The sequence below is a fragment of the Bos indicus x Bos taurus genome, chromosome 21, assembly GCF_003369695.1.
Source record: "Bos indicus x Bos taurus breed Angus x Brahman F1 hybrid chromosome 21, Bos_hybrid_MaternalHap_v2.0, whole genome shotgun sequence".
In the NCBI taxonomy this organism is placed as follows: Eukaryota; Metazoa; Chordata; class Mammalia; order Artiodactyla; family Bovidae; genus Bos; species Bos indicus x Bos taurus.
Genome location: NC_040096.1, coordinates 25,301,666 through 25,320,703, shown reverse-complemented (window position 1 = coordinate 25,320,703; position 19,038 = coordinate 25,301,666). Strand labels below are relative to the sequence as shown.

Below are 19,038 nucleotides of genomic sequence, written 5' to 3'. Positions count from 1 at the left end.
TGGGATTTCCCAGCCAATTTCCTCCTCCATGACATCTTCCTGACCCAGGGATCAAACTTGCGTCTCCTGCATTGGCAGGCAGATTTTTTACCACTGAGCCACCAGGGAAGTCCCTGGGCATATATATATTTTTTCACATATTTATATATCTTTTCACTTATATAAATATCTTTTCATATATATATATATCTTTTCACACAATACTAAATACTTTCATCTGTGTTAACTCCTTTAATCTTATCCACCTTTTGAAGCAGGTATTATCCCAAGATTACAGAGACTTAGAAAGGTTGGGTAATTTGCCCAAGGCCACACAGCTAGTAAGTGGGGTGAGGATTTGGACTGCGGTGCTCTTTCCACCCCCACCATGATGCCAGGGAGCCTGTCAGTGTGAGTTATCCACGTCAGACTCTGCACAGGTTATGTGTTCATTCCAAATAGATGGAAAGGATGAGAAAATACATGAGGCTGTCCCTGAGTAGTGCTGGGCCCAGCTGGGCCTACAAGGTAAAAGGTTTGGGGCTGCAAAGAGATGCAAAGGGTGGCTGGACTTTCTCCAAAAGCAGGAGGGCTTCTGGGACCTTCTCAGCAGGAGAAGCAGAAGGAGGCAGACAGGGGCTTTCTCTGCCCTGAGGCAGCCTTGGGGTGACACAGGGTGGCATGGGTGTGTCCCTCCCTGGGGACTGCAGCAGGAGACCAGACCCCATGCCTGCCGCCTGCCCAGCCCTGGTCGCAGTGAACACAGCCTGCCTGTCCAGAGACCCTTTCTAGCCTTGAGACCCATGGTTTCCTGAGCTGAGGCTGGACCAGCGAAGTCTCAGGCTTGATCCCCTGCTCCCCACAGAGTTCCCCCTCTTCTCCTACAATAATGGAGTGGTCATGACCTCCTGTCGCGAGCTGGATAGTAACCGCAGCGCCCTATCAGCAGCCTCTGCCTTCGCGATAGCAACTGCGGGTGCCAACGAGGGAACCCCAAACAAGGAGAAGTACCGGAGGATGTCCTTGGCCAGTGCAGGTACAGAGTTGGCTCACCACCTTGATGACAGCACCACCCCAGGGGCTTGTCCCCCTTCTGATATGGAGTGCCTGCTGCCCCAGGCCCTGACAGGGCTGAGCCTCCTGCCTGGGGGCCCCTTTATCCCCACTCACCGCTCTGCAACTTGGCAAACCTCTGCTTGGAGTCAAGCCCACTGCCTGACGGATGCTCGGCCACCTGCTCTGCCTCCCACTTTCATGGTGGAGTAGAGGCCACCAGAATCCTCCAGCGGCCCCTGAAAGCTGCAGAGGTCCGGGAGAAGCGGGCCTGTGAGGACTGTGTCCACAGGAAGTTGAGCCATCCGGACTCCTTGGTCAGAACCTGGGCTGGTTGTCAGATATTTTCTCATCCCCCACCCAGAGCACCCCCGTCCTTCCCCCGGCTCCCCCAGATCTGGGGTTTTTTATCCTCACTACCCTCTCCCCTCTCTGTCACCTGCGTGGCAGGCTTTCCCCCCGACCAGAGGAACGGAGACAAGGAATTTGTGATTCGCAGAGCAGCCACCAACCGCGTCCTGAACGTGCTCCGACACTGGGTGTCCAAGCATTCTCAGGTAGGTGGGACCCCCAGGGACGCCCCACAATCCAGGTGAGCTGCTGGGGACCCAAGATCACTGACCCAGGAAACAGCTGCCCTGATATTCTCAGGAGGGCCTGCTCAGATCCCCTGCAAGGGGACCTAGGACATTCCAGGGGACAAGGGGCCTCTGCTCTCCATCTCTGTCTACATCAAGGCTACCTCCCAGGGCCTGGCCTAGGGCTGCAGCAATCAAGGGATGCTCCTTGACCTTGCAGCACCTTTTACCTCCAGGTCAGTCGGCTCCACTGGTGCCTGGCAGGCAGCTGGGGAAGAGGGAGATGAGGCAGGAAGCCTGAGCGGGCAGAGCCTGCATCTTCCTGCCCTGGCCAGGCAGGGACCACCTCAGGGCAGCTGGAACAATAGCCAGAGCCGCCCTCCTGTCTTCCCTGCAGGACTTTGAGACCAATGACGAGCTCAAATGCAAGGTCATCAGCTTCCTGGAGGAGGTCATGCATGACCCAGAGCTCCTGACCCAGGAGCGGAAGGCTGCGGCCAACATCATCAGGTGGGGGCTGGGGAAGGCCTGCTGGACAGGGGCCCTGCCCTCTGCCTGCGGACGGCCAGCCAGAGGCAGGGGACAAGGGGGAGGAGGGCCCTCCCCAGACCAGAGGACCGCCTCAGGCGGTTGCTCTGGGAGGATCTCGGAGCCCTGGGCAGCCTGGGGGCTGGTCAGCAGCCCTGCAACCAGGATCTGGAGTGGCTTGCTCATGTGTGTCCTTCCCTCCACCTGCCTGCTTCCCCATCCACACCCACTGCTGATACCCATTTACTCCACGCCAACCTGTGTGATAGCCACTAGTGACGTATGGGTGTTAAATCTAAATTAATTAAATAGGGACTTCCATGGTGGTCCAGTGGCTAAGACTGGGGGCTTGGCCAATGCAGGGGGCCCAAGTTCGATCCCTCGTTGGGGAACAAGATCCCACATGCCAAAACTAAAGATCCCACGTGCCTCAACTAAGACCTGGCACAGCCAAATAAATAAAAATAAGTATTTAAAATTAAATACAATTTAAACTCTAGTTCCTGAGTCACACGAGCCACAGGGAGCTGATGCCTCCACAGGGGGCAGCTTAAAGAACATTCTGGATTCCACTAAATGGGAAGTAAATCCAAAAAAAAGGGGGATATATGTATGCATATAGCAGATTCACTTTGCTGTACAGTAGAAAGTAACACAACTGTATCCGATAAAAATTTTAAAATAAAAAATAATCTAAAATACAAATTTTTTTAAAAAGATCATTACTGTCATGGAAGAGGGCTTTGTCCAATTGCACTGGCGAGCCTGTTTCCAGGTGCTCCAGGGAATATGGTCGAATTGAATTAAATTGTCCCCAAATCTAACCTTTTTCCTCCTGTGCCAGACTGGGCCTCTCCTGGCAGAGGCCAGAGGTCAGGCGGCACATATCCAAGCGCCCTGCTGGCTGAGTAATGCGCTGTGTGACCTCAGGCAAGTCCTGTCTGTGAACTTTGTTTTTCCTCCTCTGTAAAATGGGTGAACAACACCTACTTCCAGGGCTGTGGTGAGGCTGCGGTGAGATCACCTCTGCAGGTCTCAGGGGTGTCAGATGCAGGCCCTGGTCTACCCACTGCTCACCCCTGCTGACTCAGGCTGCCCTCTGGCCCTGCCCAGGTGCCTGGACTCAGGGTCAGTCCTCCCAACCTCACTTCCTGTCCGGCTTCAGCTTTCCCTCCCTGCCCCGTGGTCACAGACTCTGACCCAGACTTGCATCCACTTTCTGGCCGACAACCCAGTCTCCAGGCTTCCTCCAGCCAGATCATCCAATTTGCTTTCCTGAGGCCTGGGCTACAGGCCCATAATTCCTGCAGGCTCCACATCCTAGCATCGCTTCCAGACCACCCTCCCTGCCGTACCCACTGCCTAGACACACGTGCGCGCACACAGTCAGCTCCCAGGTCCTCCATGCCCTTCCTCCTCGTCCCAGGAGACGTGCAGGACTGTGCCAGGACCTTAGGCCTATGGGTCAAGTCAGGTCAAGTGACTCTTGGACAGGGAGCTTGTTCGGACTGCTGCTGGATGCAGGGAATCAAGCGGGCCCTGGTGTGGATGGTGGACCGAGAGAGCCCTAGTTGTGGGTCTGCTTCCTTGGAGGAAGAGTGTGGGTGGCTCAGGCGGGCCCTATGGCCTCCAGACTGTCCCCCAGCCCTGGCCTGGCTTTTTGGCCCCATCCCCAGGACTCACAATCGCTGTCAGAATGAGGGCTCAGCATTTTGGCCTGACGCAGGAGCTCTGCCCTCATCCCCACCACTGCTCAGGACCCACTACTCAGTTGCTGTGAACGGCCTCCCACCCCTGGGCCTTTGACCACCACCTTGCTGCTTTCCTCTGTTCCCCCTGCCCCATCTGGAAGGCTCCCCAGCACTTCTGGCCTCTCTGATGCTCCAGCCTGAAGCTCCTTCCACTCATTTGTCCTATCACCCTACCGGCCGGTGCACTGGCCACATGCCAAGCCCAGCCCCAGGTACCTGAGCTACAGGGACAACAGGGACATCAGCCTGCTTTCAGAGGCTCCTGGCGGATCTGGAGGAGAGGACCAGGCACAGACATGGCTGTTCCCAGCTGGGGGGCCTGGGGCTGAGACTACAGGAAGCCTAGGGGCTGAGGGAGCCCCAGAAGGGGGCCTTACCCAGCCAGGAGGGTCAGGGAGCTGAATCATTGAAGACATCAATGACATGAAAGGGGAAAAGGGGCTCTTGGCCCTGGAAATGGCAGAGCAGAGACAGAAAACAAGGCAGGTTTGGTGGGGGAGGGGACTGCCCGAAGGCAAGGGGTGTCACCAGCTGCTCAGGGCTCATCATTCCCTCTCACCCACCAGGACTCTGACCCAGGATGACCCAGGCGACAACCAGATCACACTCGAGGAGATCACACAGATGGTGAGCCGGACTTGCCCTCTCTCTCACTCGCTGGCCAAGTCTGTCTTTCCCTGGCCACCTGGCTCCCAGGATCTATCCCCAAGACTTCCCAGAGGAACTCAGTCATCCCCTGTATTGATTCCTGGAGCTCCCCCAACAAAGAGCCCCAGAATGGGGCACTTAAAACAGCAGAATTTTAATCTTGCATAGTTCTGGAGGCCGGAAGTCTGGAATTGAAGTGTTGCTGGGCGCATGCTCCGTCCAGAGGTTCCAGGGGAGGGTCTTCCTGGGCCTCTTCCATGTCTGGTGGCCCTGGGCATTCCCTGGCTCGTAACAGAGGATCTCCAGTCTCTGCCTCGGTTGTCACATGGCCATCTCCTCCCCGGCTGTCTCCGTGTCCTCTTCCTTCTGTGTGTGTTGGCCCTATGTCCAAATTTCCCCTTCTTAGAAAGACACTGAGATGGTTAGATAGCATCACCAACGCAATGGACATGAACTTGAGCAAACTCAGGGAGATAGTGGCGGACTGGGAAGCCTGGTGTGCTACAGTTCATGGGATCTTAAAGAGTCAGACATGACTGAGCAACTGAATGACAGCAATAACAACATACTGGATGAGGGCCCACTCTAGTGACCCCATCTTACTTGAGTACATCTTATATCCAATAAGTTCACAGTCACAGGTCCCAAGGTTGAGGACTTCAGCATATAGTATGTCCCCTACATACAAACGAGTTCTGTGAGCTTGCTCATAAGTCCAACTTGTTCGTGAATCCAACGAAGTCAGCCTAGGTACCCAACTAACACAGTCAGCTATATAGTACTGTACTGTCGTAGCTTTATAATACTTTTCACACAAATGATATGTAAGAAACAAATACAAAATTAAAGAAAACCATTTTAATCTTACAGTACAGTACCTTGAAGAGTACAGTGGTACCAGCTTCCTCACCTCTGCTTTTTCGGTTGCTTCTGGACATCCTGGACTTGAAATAAAGACGCTGCACTGCTATCCTCTGTATAGGACTGTACAGTAAATACACACAGCACAACCTCTGTGGAGGATGCACGCACGTGACTTGTACGCCAGACACGGGAACTGACTCACACGACTGGACATGCGAACACATGTTCACCTCTTTGAAAGTTCACAGCTTGAAGGTTCATATGTAGGGGACTTACCATATCTTTTGGGGAGAGAGATTCAACTGATAACACCAAGTCTTGTGTTTTCTTCATCTTCTGCTTTCATCTCTCCCCTAACCAGCCCCCACTGTCTCTGCTCACACTGTCCCTGGAAGGAGGAGGGTAAGAAGTCAGGCCTGGTGTGGACAGGCTCCCCACTGCGTGCTAGAGTCTTAAGGACTCTTCTCAACAGTGCTGTGGATCTGTATCTTTATCCCCATCTTCCAGATGAGGCAACTGAGGCAGAGGGAGGTGGGGTGACCTAAGCTGGGTCATGGTAGGTGGCCACCTGCCTGGCAGTGAGGCAGAGCTCAAGGCAGGGTTCCTTGCAGTGGAAGGGATGATGGTCTGTGTGCTTCTGGGGTCTGGCTGGGCCCTCTCTGGGCCTCTTTTGCCCATCACTGCGACCAAGGAAGCTCAAGGCCACCTTTGACCTCCCCAGAGGTGAAGGCCCACTCGTCAGACTGAGTGATATCCAGCCTGTTCAGAGTAGCCAATGGGAAGACTCAGGCCTCTGAGTCCTGCACTCACTGCTTCCCTCCCGTCCCCGCTCCTGACTCTTAGAGCGGGTTCTCCTGGCCCTGGGGGTGGGGGCAGCCATCCGTGGGGCAGCTGGCGCCCTGCCTGCACCCCAACCCCAAGAGCAGTGCTGCAGGGTTGTGCCCCAGGCACCCGCCCAGGGACGTCCACGTACTGGCCAGGCCACTCAGAGCAGCAGCCACACTGCTCGTGTTTCCCAACAGGGGCCTGACCGGAACGTTCACCCATCAAGAGCCTGAAGGCCCTTGTTCCAACTTCATGTGTAGCCAAGTCTCTTCTAGAACAAAGGGCCGCCCGCCCACCCAGCTGCACCCCCAGCTCCCCGCCCAACCCTGACGTGGTTCCCAGAATCTGAGGGCCTGCGTGGGGCACGTCCAGTCTGGAGGAAGCCCCTGGGCCCTACAGAGAGCAGAGGGGCTTCTTGTGACGACGCTCACAGGCCTCTGCTCCAGGCCCTGCCACTCCCCGGGGCCGGCCAGCTCCTCCTAGGCAGTGCACCTCCGGGCCAGGCCCCTTCCTCAGGTGTCCATGCCCTGGGCACCCACCCCAGCTCACGGCCTCACCCCAGGATAGGCCTGGGCCTTCAGGGTGGGCTGTGCTGGTTGCCTGTCGCCCCTGCTTCAGAGGCTGGGGCTGCTCCTCGTGAGGGTCCTGAGCACCCAGGTGGCCCGTGCCACCTTCATCCCCACGTCTCCACTGCCTTCCTGAGAACTGTCATTCCTGGTAGCATCGTGTCCCCACACTCAAGCTCCTGAATCTGGACTTCTGCACAGACCGTGCCTGGCCCAGGGCGACTCTACTGGGGGGAGTACATGGATGCCCACCACCCACACACACACCACACACACATATGTACACATACACAGCACACACATGTACACAGCACTCACAGCACACGCATACACACACATACACATCACACACGTGTACACACCACACCATGTACATTCTGCACACACCATGCACACACGCATACACACCACACACACACCATGCGTACCTCACACACATGTACACACCACACACATATACACACAACATCACACACACCACACACAGGCTGCAGCAGGAGCTCTTTCCTCCGCTTGCCCAAACTCTGTCCCTGCTCTGAGTCTGTGCCTGGAGCTCCTGAAGCCAGGACTGTGTCTTCTGATCTTTTCATCTCACAAGGATCTGCCTGGGCGGTTCTCAATGACCGTTTGCTGAGAAGTAGGCAGGAAGACTCCGTCCAGGATGGAGGCTTGTTCCCCTGACACGGGGTCACCCCCACTTTCCTTGTCATTAGTGAACTGGCTGGGCCCTCTGGGCGGGGTAGCTAGCTGTCTCCTCCTATACAGCCCAGTCAGCACCCAGGAGGGGAGCAGGGGCATCCGTGTTCCTGACTCTCCTCCCGTGAGTGCCCAGTTACCCTTTCCGGATCCACCAGGCTTTCCCAGAGGCCTCTGGGCTGCAGGCCTCCTCTTGTCTGATCCCAGCCATGGGGACATCGCTTCCCTAGAGTGCTTCCTGAAGATTTCCCTGGTCGAGGGCTTGGGGAGTGGTCACCTTTAGACATGGTGTCCCTGGTAGCCCTTGGGGCAGGGACTTGTACCCAGGACGAAGGCAAACAACTGTGTTGTGGACACGGTTCAGAGGTACGGGAGGTCATTGCACCTGTGAGTCCTCCCCTAAAGAAATTTAAAAGGAAGTTCTATAACGCAGGTGTGGACAGACAGGACCCGAAGGAAAAAACAGGTTCCAGCCTGAATCAGACGGCCCAGGCTTTGTCCCCATCAACCTGGCTGAGCGCCTTGGGCTAGTCATTAACCTCCAGACACCTCTGTGGTCTCACCTGTGTGTTGGCGTAAGGATGATCTCATGAGTGACTGAAGTGCAGCACAGGCCTGCAGACAGACAGACACACACACACAAACACACACACACACGGGGCACAGCAGATGATGGTTCCCAGCTCCCACCGTCCCCTGCTGGCCAGTTTTCTGGGGTGGGGGGGCCTCCCCAGTCACGCCTCACCCTCCCACTTACCAGAATCAAGATGGATGTTCCCTCTAGGAAGGGGCCCCAAAGCCAGAAGGGGCCCCTCGCGGGCCTGACTTGGACCTTGCTCCTCTCAGGCTGAAGGCGTGAAGGCCGAGCCCTTTGAAAACCACTCAGCCCTGGAGATTGCGGAGCAACTGACCCTACTGGATCACCTCGTCTTCAAGAAGATCCCTTATGAGTGAGTGGGCATGGGTTCCAGCCCCCGCCTTCCTCCTCAGGCACGATCACAGCTGAGTCCCCCTCCTGAAGCATGTGCACCAGGTTTCCAGAGCTGCATGGTTGATGCTCCACAGAGAGAAACATAAATGCATGTGCCGGCAGGGATGATGAAGGATTCCTGTCCCTTCCTGTCCCCAGGCTCCCTCCTTCCCCACCAGCTGCACTTGTGCATGCACACACACATGCACACACGCACACACATACACACATGGATACATGCACACACAGTTTTCCAGAAGCATCTAGCTCCGTGCTCCTTTTCTGGAGGTCTAGAAAGAGTATGTGTTCACATATGTGCACGTGTGTACATGTGAGCAAATGTGTGCACATGCATGTGTATGTGTCTCTGTGTATGCATGTGCAGGAATGGACTCTGGGGACAGCTCTGGCCTTTGAAGAAGCCCCAAGGCCTGATCAATACCTCCTCTGGCCTATAGTCAGTCACCCCCAGGTAGTTGTAACTGTACCACCTACATAATTTGTGTCACCTTTTCTTCATCTGACCCTATGCCAAAATGGTATCTGTGAACACCATTTTTAATAACTACACTGTATTCCCTGGCAGTGCACCAAGCCATGAGGCTGTTTTCAGATTTCACTTTTATACTTACAGGTGGGGGTCAAAAAGCCTCCTCATAACTAAATATATCTCTGGGTTTCTGACACGTGTCCTAGAATAGTTTCCTGAAATTGGAGTCACCGATTCTGAGGTCATAAATCATCACAGGACTCCGGATCTCTGCCTTCTAGAAAGATAGCCCCACCGGACACACACAGAGACCCCCACTGCCACGGGTGCTGCCCCCGCTGGTTGTGGAGTGTCAGCCTTTATACATCTGCCGCATCTCCCAGGCGTAGAGACAGTGGTTATTCTGGGCAGTAGTTACTGCTCACTCTTGGCCATGGAACTCTGTCACAGTCACTGTCAAATAAGGAGCTTGTCCTGGAGGCCTGGACAGCCTGTGGTCCTGTGAGGTCTCCATTCCCAGAACACGCTGTGGCATGGCTTGCAGACACCTTTTTCCATCTGTCTGGCCCTTTCTGTGGCCTTCTGTCCTTCCTGTTCTGCAGACCAACTTCTGCAATGTGACTTTAAAATGGAGGGTTCTCCCTGTCAGAAGCAAGATCCAAAACCAGACCTGATGTGCTCTCAGCACCAAATCTCAGTCCGGCCTCTCCATGACCCTGTAAGAAGAGTATTGTCATTATTCCCATTTCACAGGTGAGGAAACTGAGGCCCCAAGGCTTACCCAAAGCCACACAGCTGGTACGGGACACAGCTAGACCTGACCCCAGGGTCCCCTCCTCTCAAAGCCTCTGCAGAAAGTTACTCCCCAGTAATGACCACTTCAAAAAGCAGAGAACTCAGAATAGAAATCAGTAAGAACAAACCTAACCCCACCCACTCTGGGTTTCTCCCTTACTTCCTACAGGGAGTTCTTCGGACAAGGGTGGATGAAACTGGAAAAGAATGAGAGGACCCCTTATATCATGAAAACCACTAAGCATTTCAATGATGTGAGTAGGGGTGGGGGGTGCAGTGCCTTTTTCTGCAGGTTTCTCTTTGGTGGGACCCTCAGAACAGGCTGTACACCTGCTAGATCCATAGCACCTGGGTCCTCTCTGGGCCTGTGAATTATATGCAAAATAATTTCTTTCAAAGTTCACTCATCCTAAAAGATGGGGCTGTCATCGTACTTTAGATATGAAGACACCAAAACTCTGAAGGGCAAATGCCTGAGGTCTCTGACCCGTGTCTGGTAGCTCATGGCCTTTCTCCACTGCAAAGCCCCAGTCCTGGGGAAAATATCCCTTCCTGATTTCCCCACATCCGCACTAGTTCCAGCGCTTGCAACCACAGGGACCCGTCCACTCCTGGCCTCGTGACAACCTCAAGGGCGTTTGCACTTAGCGTCTTAATTCCTTTGCATTTAATCATCAACACAAGAGCCTTTGATGGCTGTAAGTGGGAGCACATGATCCCACTTGTCCTGACGGCCTGGTCAAAGCCACATGACGCCAACCACAGCCTGGGGCGGACCCTCATCCCAGGAGGAAACACAAACAATCCAGGCTTTGGAGCTCAGAGAAGGAACCCTGTCGCGAATACGGCTGCAGAGTGGAGAGCAGTATGTGCAGCAGGAGAGAGGACGTGATGAAGTGGGCAGGGCCCTCAGGAAACACACACGAGGCCTGAGTCTGACCACACCTGACCCACAACTCCAACCACAGCAGGAGGCAGCAAAAAAGTCCCTCTTCCCCCCGGCCACCCTCCCCCACTGTGTGCCCAGGACTCAAGTAAGTAAAGGACGAGACTATGGAGTGAGGATTCATTACATGTTGACCATGTGCCAGGCACTGTGCTCAGGGTTTCATCAGCCTCATCTTCTTATTCTCTGTCATGGATGAAGAAACTAAGGCTTGAGGAGGTTAAATTTCATCCCCAGTCATCAGCAGGAGAGCCCACTTCGAACCCACACAATCCACCTCCGGAGGACTGCCCTCATCACTACCTGGCGTGTGGCCATCTCTGTTAAAAATTCACCTTTGTTTCATGCACAGAATGGGCGCCCTTTGATGGTGATAATCATAGCCTGAAACTGTTTCTTAATCTCTCCCTGACACAGGGTTTGGTTTGGTTTTGTCTTTGCTGGGTTCCAGCCCTATTGGCTTTAATTCTTTGTCTTACCTTTTAAAACAAATTTTCTTTTAAAATTTTAAAATTTTAATTGATTTATTTATTTTGGCCTCATTGGGTCTTGGTTGCTGCACCCTGGCTTTCTCTAGTCGCAGTGAGAATGAGGGCTACCCTTTGTAGCTGTGCACAGGCTTCTCTTGTTGCAGAGTACCGGCTCTAGAGCTTGGACTCAGTAGTTGTGGCGCATGGCCTTCTTTGCCCGGTGGCATGTGGGCTCTTTCCAGACCAGAGATCGAACCTGTGTCCCCTGCATTGGCAGGCAGATTCTCAACCACTGGACCACCAGGGAAGTCGTCTTGGTCTTATTGAATTGTACTGGCTGGGATCTCCAGGATCAGGGCTGAAACTGGTGTGAAGTGCTCAGGGACAAATTTAAGGAACTTCTCGCCTTCAGGTGCATGCACTTGCACTCTGGGTGCCTCTAGACCTGGCCCCCAGACCACAGTGTTCAACAGAAATGGTGATAGTGAATCTTGTTCTTGGTTTTAATCTCTATCAGTGTTAGTCATTCAGTCGTGTCCAACTCTTTGGCACCCCATGGACTGTAGCCCGCCAGGCTCCTCTGTCCATGGAATTCTCCAGGCAAGAATACTGGAGTCTGCAGCCATTCCCTTCTCCAGGGGATCTTCCTGACCCAGGGATTGAACCCGGGTCTGCCACATCGAAGACAGATTCTTTACCGTCTGAACTGCCTTAAAGAGTGCTTCTAATATTTCTCCACTTAGGATAGAATTTGTTTGTTTATCAAGTTAAGGAAATTCTTTTTCTTATTCCTTGTTTGCCAATAATGGTTTTTTACCATAAATAAGTATTGCATTTTATCAACTGTCTTCTGCATCTATTGAGATGGACATATGGCTTTTCTCCTTTCAATCTATCGATGTGATGAATGACAGTTATAGATTTTTCTCTAATAGTCAACATCCTTGCATTCCATGGACAAATCTAACATATTCATGTTATATTAAACAAAAGGATGTGTACTTTTTCCTTCTTCTAAGGTTATCTGTATCTGGTGTTGGTATCAAGATTATACTAGCTTCATAGAATAAACTAGCAAGTATTCCTTCATTCTCTCCTCTCTGGAAAATTTGACTAACCTATTCCTTTTTTAAAAAAATTATATAACGTGTAAAACTGTTTTGAATTCAGTATTTTCTTTATGGAAAAAAAATTTCCATTTAATTAAGGCTTATAATATGTGTGCTATTTTGTGCTATCATTCCTTCCTGATTCACTTCAGTGGTTTTCCATTCTTACATCATTTTAAACTCATTCTTCTTTATGTGCATCCTCTAGAAACTTTTCTAAAGAAGACCATGCTGGGTGGTAAAGCCCTATAATTTATACTCATCTGTAAGTGTCCTCTTATCTTTATTTTTTAATAACAAGTCGTGTTTTTCGTACTTTTTATTTTGAAACGATTGTAGACTCAAAGAAAATGCAAAGAAATGTACAGGCAAGGCCAATATTTCTTGCTGCCCCAGTTCCTTGCAGTTCTAGTTCTCTGATGTTTGAGCTCCAGCTTCCACCACCTCCCCAACCCCTGGCTGCTCCAAGTCCAGCCCGCATGTAGTTTGTGTGTGTATATGTGATTATTTGCTTTGTAGGCAGGGTAGAGGAGTCCTTGGATATGTGAACGAGACAAGGGTTGCTGCAAAGTGTGTGTCTTCTCCAAGCTTCAGTTGTATGGTGGGAGATTCCCTCAAACCTTCACTCTTCTTAACTGTTCTTCCAGATAAACTTTAGAATCACTTTGTCAGACTTTCAGATAACTCCCATTGCATGTTTTATTGGATTGCATTGAACGTGCTTGTTAGTTTTGAAAAAAGACATTTACATTCCCATTTTGAATTCTAATCCTTTTCTTCCTTAATCAGTCCTCTTATTACCTTTGGCAACTTTATTTTTCATGGAGCGTCCTACATAGTTCTCATTAAAGTTTCCAGGTAATTTACAGATTCCCACTGGTATTTTGAAGGTGATATCTTTTTCATTGTATTTTCTAATTGGTGCTGTTGTTCAGTCACTCAATGGTGTTCGACTCTTTGCGACTCCAAGGACTGCTGCACGTCAGGCTTCCCTGACCTGCACTCTCCCAGAGTTTGCTCAAACTCATGTCCATTGAGTCAGTGATACCATCCAAACATCTCATCCTCTGCTGGCCCCTTGTCCTTCTGCTATCAATCTTTTCCCCACATCAGGGTCTTTTCCAGTAAGTCAGTTCTTTACATAAGGTGGCCAAAGTACTGGAATTTCAGCTTCAGCATCAGTCCTTCCAATGTCAGGGTTGATTTTCTTTGGGATTGACTGGTTTGATCTCCTTGCTGTCCAAGGAACTCTCAAGAGTCTTCTCCAGCACAATTTGAAATCATCAGTTCTTCAGCACTCAGCCTTCTTTATGGTCCAGTTCTCATATATGTACATGACTACTGGAAAAACCGTAGCTTTGACTATACAGACCTTAGTCCACAAAGTGATATCTCTACTTTTTAATGTGCTGTCTAGATTTGTCATAGCTTTATTTACAAGGAGCAAGCATCTGTTAATCTCATGACTGCAGTCACCATCTGCAGTGATTTTGGAGCCCAATTTGGTATTGCTACTATATTTTTAAAAGTTCTTTTTGTATACTGAATCTTTAACCAGCTACCCTGATGAGCTCTGTTGGTTATTCCAGCAGTTTTCCAATTCATTCTTCTGGGAATTTTCAAACAATCATTTCGTCTGCAAATAATGGTGATTTATCATCTTTACAGTACTTATTCCCTTTACTTTTTTTTCTTGTCCTATTGCATGGACTTAAAGATCAGTAACTTGATCGCTTCAGAAATCGTCCGCAACGAGGACATCAACGCGAGGGTGAGCACCATCGAGAAGTGGGTGGCCGTGGCCGACATATGCCGATGCTTACACAACTACAATGCTGTTTTGGAGATCACCTCGTCCATGAACCGGAGCGCGATCTTCCGGCTGAAAAAGACGTGGCTCAAAGTCTCTAAGCAGGTACCAGCAGGAAGCTGGGCTGGGCTGGGGCTGGGGCAGGGAGACCAGAGGGCCACCATCCATAGGTGGATGAAGGACAGGGTGAGGGCCAACACTTCAGGTAAACTAGAGAACCTCTTCTCCTGTTTCTCCTGAGACCAGATATCAGGCCCACAGTGTGGCACTAGCACGCTGTGGGACTTTAATTCCCACTTGAATAGTCAGTACCTCAGAGTGGGACATATGACAGTAATTGTTGCTCCCAACACTCTTCTCCCTGAGTTGGGACAAAGGAGTGGTGACTTTTGGGGGATCTCAGTCCAAACCTGCAGGTTACCAAGATGGTGATCAGATGATCCTGCAAGTCCTCTCCTCAGACTTTGATTTCACAACCCTTCTGGCCCCCAGAGAGTTAACTTGTCCCTGTTACCCATTAGACAGTTGCTGATCTTATATATGAACTTAATGGTTATTCACTCAGAACCTGATTCTGAAAAACCATAAGACAGAGTCTTCCTCAGGAATAAAGCTCTATGCCCTGGGGTCATCAGGAGACAGCTCTCCTGAGAGGAGGCATTTGGGCCAGCTCCTGGGTGTACTACTGGATGTCCCTGAAAGCTGGACAGGGACCGCCAGGGGTCAGGGGATGCCTCCAAAGGCATCAGTAATATACTGTCTGGTCTTACAGCCAGGTGAGCTGTGTGGGGCCCAGGGTCTCCAAGGAGCCTGCTTCATCTGGGCCATTCTGAACTGGCATACTGTGTCCCCTCATGGTTCTGTTCATCACCTGCTCCTCACTACTCTTCTCATGCCAATGACAGCTCATGATTCCATGCCCCAGGGAGGCTGCAGGTCCATAAATCCCTCCTCTTTGGATAAACAGCCAGACTCAGGGCATCCTGGGACATCTCTGCTGCCCTTCCACTGCCAACCAGTCACTCCAGCTCCAGATGACAGCAGGACTGCAGAGCACCCCTACCATCCGCACTGCACCCAGTGAGGCTGGGCCACTTGCTTCTTAGCACACAGGGATGCCGGGCTCAGGACAAAAGCTGGAAGATGCCTCTCTTGCGAGTGGAAGAACAGGGGCTGGCAGTGCAGGAGCTCAGGGCAGCACGCCACATCTGCCCACATGTGGCACACGACCTCATGAGCTCTTGGAGTCTGAGGTTGAGCGAGGCTGCTGTAGAACCTCCAGGTCACCTAGGCTGTTCAGTCTGTCAAGGTTCAAACATGGCTATGGGCAGAGTCCGAGTGACCCATTTCAGGTCAGCATCTTTCTTCTTCTTCCCTGTTCCATCAGAATGATATCATCTTTTCCAGAGGCCCTCTGACCAGGCTTTGTTTTCCCATCCCACTGAGGGTTTGGGATTTTTTTGGCTTCATTCTCTACATCACCCTTGTCATAGAGTTGGGAGGGAATTGCCTACACCATCCTGAAGTCTTCCATTCCCTTAGGACGGTGCAACTTGAGGTTAGTTAGAGGGCAAAGTGTGTGATCTGGCCTGCCTCGAGAATGTCATTCAAGACCCAGGGCCAGCCAGTGTGTGTATGTGCTCAATTGTGTCCGACTCTTTGAGACCCATGGACTGTAGCCCACCAGGCTCCTATGTCCATGAAATTCTGGAGCGTGTTGCCATGCCCTTCTCCAAGGGATCTTCCCAACCCAGGGATCAAACCTGCATCTCTTACATCCCCTGCATTGGCAGGTGCATTCTTTACCACTAGCACCAAAAAAAAAGGCTGAGCACCATAAAATTGATGCTTTCAAATTGTGGTGCTGGAGAAGACTCTTGAGAGTCCCTTGGACAGCAAAGAGATCAAACCAGTCAATCCTAAAGGAAATCAACCCTGAATATTCATTGGAAGGACTGATGCTGAAGCTGAAGTTCCAATACTTTGGCCACCTGATGTGAAGAGCTCACTTATTGGAGAAGCCTCAGATGCTGGGAGAGATTGAGGGTGGGAGAAGGGGACAGCAGAGGATGAGATGGTTAGGTAGCATCAATGACCCAATGGACATGAGAAACTCCAGGAGATAGTGGAGGACACAGGAGCCTGGCATGCTGCAGTCCATGGGGTTGCAAAGAGCCAGACACAACTTAACAACTGAAAAAGAATGAAAACGAGCATGATGATGCCTCACCTGGAGCTATGTGAGAGTGTAACTGCTGTGTCACCCACAATTCTGGACTATCTGAATGAGCATTGCCCTTAAGGAACATCTAGACCCACCCTTCCATTTTCTGGATGTGCGTTGAGTGTGAACTTGCCTATAGATGTATAGAGTATGGAGGCAACAGAGCCCACCAAGGGCTCTGACCCTCAGTCCCCACATCTGGCCTCAGCTGCAGCATCTCATTTCTCTGCAGGTGGAGGGGAAAGAAGAGGAAGCGAGGGCACAGCTCTGGAAAGAGGCCAAGTGCAGGAGGGTGGCTGGGAGCCTGGGGTGGAGGTTGGCCTGGGCATCTGAGAGCAGCCATCTCGAAAGTAGAATCATCTACCCTTGGCCTGGTGGGGCTTCTTCCTATGCTAGGAAGCATGTGTCTCTTTCATCAGACCCAGAATACATTTTTCCTTTGAGCAGGGTTGGTCCAAACCAGGCGACCACATTTCTAATTGACATGGAGGGACCAGCATGGAGGGGCTGTGTTTTGCCATTCTCTCTCCTTGAAGAGCACACACTGATCTCTTCTTCCATCCGAATGAAGACTTGGCTTGTTTTCTGTGGGTAGGTTTCTCATATAAAAATTAATCTATGGTGCACGGCAGGTCTCTGGCCCGATTTCTCAACCATGTTCTGAATCTTGAGGCTTGGTGCTAGAAAGGAAATCACTACTCATCTCATCATTTTATAAATGAGGGCGCTGAGGAGCTCCGAAGTGAGGGACTTTCCCCAGGTCGTGCGGGGGAAGAAGCACAAACCCAGGCTCAACCCAGGACACGCTCCGCAGCACCCACCTGGACCCTTAAGACAAACACCAGCCGCCTGAGTGGCTCCACCTAATGTGTGGGTGGGGCCTGCCTTGGTCGTTTGGCAAAGAGGACCCTCTGCTGCAGACTTTACTCTTTTCCATCAAGGTATTCTCTTCTTTGATGATAAGTTTATTCACCATCTTTTTTTTTCTTGATTCTTAAATTCACGTGCTAAGTCGTTTCACTCGTCTGACTCTTGGCAACCCTATAGACTTATAGCCCACCAGGCTCCTCTGTCCATAGGATTCTCCAGGCAAGAATACTGGAGTGGGTTGCCATGCCCTTCTCCAGAGGATCTTCCCTACCTGGGGATCAAACCCAAGTTTCTTATGTCTCCTGCATTGGCAGGCAGATTCTTTACCACTAGTGCCACCTGGGAAGCCCATTAAATTTGGGTGGTGCCCCTGTGGCTCAGATGGTAAAGTGTCTGCCTGCAATGCGGGAGACCCGGGTTTGATCCCTGGGTCGGGAAGATCCCCTGGAGAAGGAAATGGCAATCCACTCCAGCACTCTTGCTTGGAAAATCCCATGGATGGAGGAGCCTGATAGGCTACAGTCCATGGGGTCGCAAAGAGTTGGACACAACTGAGCGACTTCACTTCACTTCACTGCCTGATATATAAAAGTGAAGGTGTAAAAAAAAAAAAAAAAGTGAAGGTGTGAGGAGATGGTCGCATCCTTTGGGTACAGTGATGAGGAAGGTCATGATGGTGAAACACCAGTGATGCCCTGTTCTGGCTCCGGCTCTCTGGAGTTACCCATCACGTTACTCCCAACAGCCCAGGTCTCAGGACCCCAGCACTTGGACCCTCCTGGCCCCACGCACAGTTTCTGAAAGATGTATGAGCATGGGCACACAAAGCAAAGATCCTTGTCCACCTCCTCATGGGTTCAGGGTCAAGTTGCTAGACCCAGGAAGTCCCCGAACCCACCTGCCCCATCTCAAGGTGGGACAGGGCCCTGGAGTGTGGGCCAGAGCCGCGGGCTTTGACCTGTGCTGTGTGCTAGTAAATGCTTCTAATTCCTTCCAGACTAAAGCTTTGATTGACAAGCTCCAAAAGCTTGTGTCATCAGAGGGCAGATTTAAGAATCTGAGAGAAGCTCTGAAAAAGTAAGTTGTGTGTCATTTTGTCACCATTCTTTTTTAAATCATAGAACTGCATTGCAGAGGCATTCATGTGCCTCACCTGGCCGGAGCAGGAGGCCTGTCTGTCTGTCTGTCCATCTGTCTTCCCACAAGACCAATCCCTACACATCCCCAGACCCCAGGGCAGGTCAGCTTTGTCCTCCATCATCTCCCAAAGAAAATTCATGGTGTTGGGGCATTTCCAGAGAGAGACACAGGAATAGTCTTGAGAAGTGTGGTAGGTGTGATAGCAATTATAGATGTGCCAGATTCCTTGATTCCAAAATGCACATTTTATTTTATATTTTACTATTTCTGATGTCAGGCTACATCTCATAGTCAATGCGTTTATTTCATATGATTGCATTTCCTTTTTGTACTTGATAATTAGTCATCAAAACAAGAGTGCGTTTTATAGACAAACGGCATCTTGGAATCAAACAAATACGATTTTACCAGTAATTGACACTTCACAGTTTGCAAAGTTTGTGACTTCCCTGGCCCTGTTAACACTGTCCAGGAGGTGAACTTTCTCAACCTCGGTCCTCTTGTCCTTTTGTTTTTAAGTCGCTCAGGCATGTCTGACTCTTTTTGACCCCTTGGACTGTAGCCCACTAGTCTCCTCTGTTCATGAGATTTCCCAGGCAATACTGGGTTTCCATTTCCTTCTCCAGGGGATCTTCCTGACCCAGGTACTAAACCCGCATCTCCTGCATTGGATCTTTTACTTTTTTTTCCCCAATCTTGGGGCATATGGAATATTAGTTCCCTGAC

The 19,038-nt window shown here is 51.1% G+C and overlaps 1 protein-coding gene across 8 annotated transcripts in view; it reads left to right on the top strand.

The window, feature by feature from the left end:
- Positions 1-19,038, top strand: part of RASGRF1 (Ras protein specific guanine nucleotide releasing factor 1) — a 100,274-nt gene that overhangs the window by 69,175 nt on the left and 12,061 nt on the right. For 3 of the 8 annotated variants that reach the window (XR_003507411.1, XR_003507413.1, XM_027521307.1), the window contains exons 17-24: positions 845-1,015; positions 1,483-1,589; positions 2,008-2,120; positions 4,456-4,516; positions 8,335-8,438; positions 9,913-9,997; positions 13,986-14,183; positions 18,170-18,249. Coding sequence is in view for 4 of the 8 variants with exons in the window: in XM_027521307.1 (XP_027377108.1) it covers positions 845-1,015; positions 1,483-1,589; positions 2,008-2,120; positions 4,456-4,516; positions 8,335-8,438; positions 9,913-9,997; positions 13,986-14,183; positions 18,170-18,249 (919 nt within the window). In the remaining 4 variants the exon portion in view is untranslated. Of the gene's footprint in view, positions 1-844; positions 1,016-1,482; positions 1,590-2,007; positions 2,121-4,455; positions 4,517-8,334; positions 8,439-9,912; positions 9,998-13,985; positions 14,184-16,749; positions 17,323-18,169; positions 18,250-19,038 lie in introns of those variants that run through there. The other 5 variants (XR_003507414.1, XR_003507415.1, XM_027521306.1 and 2 more) reach the window with 3 other exon arrangements.